This window comes from Salvelinus sp. IW2-2015, linkage group LG28 (assembly GCF_002910315.2).
Source record: "Salvelinus sp. IW2-2015 linkage group LG28, ASM291031v2, whole genome shotgun sequence".
In the NCBI taxonomy this organism is placed as follows: Eukaryota; Metazoa; Chordata; class Actinopteri; order Salmoniformes; family Salmonidae; genus Salvelinus; species Salvelinus sp. IW2-2015.
This window is the reverse complement of record NC_036868.1, coordinates 21,141,764-21,146,101: the sequence shown is the minus strand read 5'-3', so window position 1 is coordinate 21,146,101 and position 4,338 is coordinate 21,141,764. Positions and strand designations below refer to the sequence as shown.

The 4,338-nt window shown below is 49.4% G+C and overlaps 1 protein-coding gene across 1 annotated transcript in view; it reads left to right on the top strand.

Annotated features, from left to right (window-relative positions):
* The window catches only part of ches1 (checkpoint suppressor 1), a 46,803-nt gene that overhangs the window by 21,522 nt on the left and 20,943 nt on the right, over positions 1–4,338 (top strand). Inside the window, exon 2 of the mRNA XM_023973811.2 lies at positions 1,798–1,946. Within this exon, the coding sequence (XP_023829579.2) occupies positions 1,798–1,946 (149 nt within the window). The remainder of the gene's footprint in view (positions 1–1,797; positions 1,947–4,338) is intronic.

Sequence of the window (4,338 nt, the reverse complement as noted above, 5' to 3'; positions counted from 1 at the left end):
GAACAAGCCAATCACATAATGATCGTTATTTACTTTGTAATTAACTAGATATATACACAAGCCTTCTTCAATGACATATTTTAATATACGGTGACAGCGCAGTGTCGATTGTAGCTACAGCAGAAATAACCTACCTGTATCAAGAAAGCCTTTGTACCTACCTCCTGTGAGCTCCTGTATCATGTAAAACACACGAAAGTCACAGTGGTGGGATTGATTATATTAGCTCAGTTGTAGAGATGGCGTGACAACGGGTTCAAATCCCAGACTACCCATATGGAAAAGGTACGCATGCATGACTAAGTCGCCTTTGAACTTTTGAACAACCACGCGCGCGCGCCGCGCACACACCACACCACACACACACACACACACACACACACACACACACACACACACAACACACACACACACATCACAACACACACCACACACACACACACACAACACACACACACACAACACACACACACACACTCTTGTCACCCATTGTCTTTTACTGTCTATTGGGCAGGCGTGATAGAGTAGTGAAATATGAAGTTGCATGGCGGTGTGTGTGTATGTCTCTCCAACAGCACTGATGGGAAGTAGACGTCTTCATTAGGCGGGGGAAGTTCTAAAATAGAACAGCACACCCCTCTGGAATGGAAAACTCTCCTTCTGTCTTAACCAACTGCTCTGTGGTGATGTTTCACTTTGGAAAATGGAAAATCACTGCAATAACACACACACACACACACCACACACACACACACACACACACACACACACACACACACACACACACACACACACACACACACACACACACACACACACACACACACACACACACACACACACACACACACACACACACACACCACACACACCACACACGCACTGCAGAGAATATATTAAGACTAATATGCCTTTAAGACATATCTTCTGATAGAATGTACATTTGTTTGATATGTATGAGTCCTGGGTGATGTTTGAGAGGTACTGTATTTCCTAATGGATTCAGTCATGTTCTGTTTCAATGTGCTTCATCTGGTTGAGATCTGGTCTGCAAGCACAACTCTGTAAGAAAGTGAAAAAAGGGGGAGAGAGAGAGGGAAGGAGAGAGATAGAGGCAGAGGGAGGGAGAAGAGGGCAGAGGGAGGGAGAGAGGAGAGGCAGAGGGAGGGAGGGAGGGAGAGAGCGTCAGGGGAGGAGGAGAGAGAGAGAGCCGTAGGGGTGGCGAGTGAGAGGGAGGGTGGAGAGAGAGAGGGGGGAGAAAGTAGGAGAGAGAGAGAGAGAGGCAGAGGGAGGGAGAGAGAGAGAGAGGCAGAGGGAGGGAGAGAGAGCGTCAGGGGGAGGGAGAGGAGAGAGAGAGAGAGAGAGGCGGTAGGGGTGGCGAGTGAGAGGGAGGGGTGGAGAGAAGAGTTAGGTGGGGAGAAAGTAAGGAGAGAGAGAGCGACAGAGAGACTTTGTGAATAGAACTAGGGGCCTTAAGTCGCTGACAACAACAGAAAGACAGGACATATGGAGAGGGTTGTGGTGCTGGATGTTGACTGAGCTTGTGCTTTGGACCTGTTTGTTCTGCTCTGTGTCTCCGTGTTTGTTTGTGGTCTGGTGTGTCTATGATGTAGGCTGGATTTCCAGGGACAGTGGATACTGAGAGCGACAACTGTCATGTAGCCATGGTTCAAATGTTCAAAGCTCCTGTTTCCTTGTTGTTAGTTAAATAATACTAACCATCCTCTTTTCTCTCTGCCTCTCTCTCTCTCTCTCCCTCTCGCTCACTCTCTCCTTCCCTCTCCTTCCCTCTGTCAGAGTATAGGTAAAGGCTCGTTGTGGTCCATAGATCCAGAGTACCGAAACAACCTGATCCAGGCCCTGAAGAAAACGCCATACCACCCCTACTCCCCGGGACTGGTTACCCCCTCAACCTCTCCCCCCACCTCTCCTCAGGCGTATCACAGGTAGCTACACACCTCTCGCACTCTCTTCACACACTCTTCTCATTCTGTCTTTTACACCTTCTTCATATCATTCACCCACTTCTTCCCTCTTTCCCTGAGGCATATCACAGGTAGCTACAAACCTCTCGCTTTCTCACACACACACACACACACACACACGCTCTCTCTTCCCTTGTGTCCCTTATTCTCTCACTCTCTTTTTGACCCCTTACCACCCCAATTTGTCATTGACATTTTCCCCCCCAGTTTCCCTCGTTCCTTCCCTTCCTACCTCCTCACATCCCCCTCTTCTTATCTGCTTCTGTAATTCTTTGTCCCCCCCTTTTACAACTCTGTCCCTCTCCCTTACCTTCCTTTCCTCCTCTCTTCTCTCCATTCTCCCACCTCTCATTCCTCTCGTTTTCTCTCCTCTCTGGTCATCCCAGTGGGTAGCTATGTCAGAGAAAACCACTATAAAGCTTTTGCAGCTTTTTCTCTCTTTCTTCTCTCTGGCCCTCCATCGGTCAGCCAGTCAGTGGGCAGGTTGGCTCGCAGAACCACTGGACTGTGTAAGACCGAATAATTGGCTCAGTGTAAAACGTAAAAGTGTCATTTTTAACAATGAGGGATGGGGAGGTGGAACAAATTGGAGGCCAGTTTCCGGATGCTGGTAGAAAAGGGAAAAGATGTCAGTTTCTCCATTACATTATACAGCATGAGAAAGAGGAATAAGGGGAATACGTTTTCTATTGACAGAGACTTCACGCCCGGGGTCCCTAGTGGCAATTTGACTCAGTAGCCCACATGCGCGCGCACACYCACACAGAAGAGCCCATGTGTGGAAACGGACAGGGCTATTGGAGAGGAGGGATGTTTGTCTGTGTCCTTCAGTGAGGGGCATTGTGATGGTATCAAAGTCAGGTCAGTGATTATGGTACAGAGAGCGTGCAGAGGGCTTTTTGGGTCCAGGATTATCTCAGTGGTGTATACAATGGGAGGGAGGGAGACAGATTCACATGTGTTTTCTTTGTCTACCTCTATTGTTGTGTCTCAGAGAGCTCACATTTCTCAGTTCCACCTTCCACCAATGACTTACTCTGCTCCTGAATGATTGTGCATGGCATGCAGAACATCTAGGGGTTCCATGAGAGGGAGGATGGGAAGGAGGAGGAAGAGAAACAGAGTAGAGCATGCTGAGTATCAGGTCAGCTCCCTGGCGCATTCCTTCACACCCTATCGGCATCTGGATGGGGGAGGAGGGAAGCGAGGGGGGAGGAGAGGGAGTCTCGAGGGACTGGAGAGGGAGAGAGCGGGAGGAGGGCTGAACGACCGTCTGCCACGAGTTAGCCCCTCGCGAGACGATTAATGCATGGTTGCCTAGGCGACGGGAACGCCTCCATGGCAACACATGCACTGAGACAGGTGCAGCCACACCACAAATCTATTTGTTGCCTGGCGGAAGAAGAAAACAATTAGAAAGAGAGAGGGATAGAGGAGAAGAGAGGGAGAAAGAAGGAGAGAGAGAGGGATAGAGGGACAGAGAGAGAGAAAGAGGGAGAGAGGAGAAGAGGAAGAAAGAGGGAGCGTGGAGAAGAGAGGGAGAAAGAGGGAGAGAGAGAGGGACCCTAGTCCACAGCTCTGCCTTAATCTAACCTGGCCTGGCCTAGCCCAGCTCTGCCTAATCTAACCTGGCCTGGCCCTAGCCCAGCTCTGCCTAATCTAACCCTGGCTGGCCCTAGTCCAGCTCTGCCAATCTAACCCTGGCCCTGCCTGGGATCCATAGGCAACTCTGTGTTCGATTTGTCCACTGACTCTCTCTCTCTCTCTGTTTCCTGTCTATCTTTCCTATCCATTTATAACAATGTTTCCCTCTTTCTGTAGGTCTTTCATTTGCTTGCTTACTTGCTTCTGTCCTCTTTCCTTTTTTCTCTCTCTCTCTCTCTGTTGCTCGCGTCCCGTCTCTCTCCTTTCCCTTTATTTCCCTGTCCCTGTCCTCTCTCCTCTCTTCTCCCCGCTTAGTCTCCCATGCAGCAATGCTATGTTTATCGGCGGTGACTCATGTCTCCAACTTCGGAGGCATGCCGTCTCTGCAGGTATAAAGCCTGAGACACTATGCTGCTGAGAAGCTGGGGAGAAAACACGGCTCACATTGGTCTCTACACCTGGCGATACAGAGAGAATATATACCGTGAGCTCTTAAAGTATCGGCAGTGACCATTATGTTGTGTGACCATTATGTTGTTGTTAAAGTGCAGAATGTCGCTTTAAATTTGAGGGTATGCGCCCCTCTCCCTCGCACATCTTCTTCTTCTCTCTCTTCTCTCCCCCTCCTTTCTTCTTCACTCCTCTTTCTTCTCTCTCTCGTTCACTCTCGATCTTTCTGCTGTCTTTTGTTCTGCTCTCTCTCGTGGAC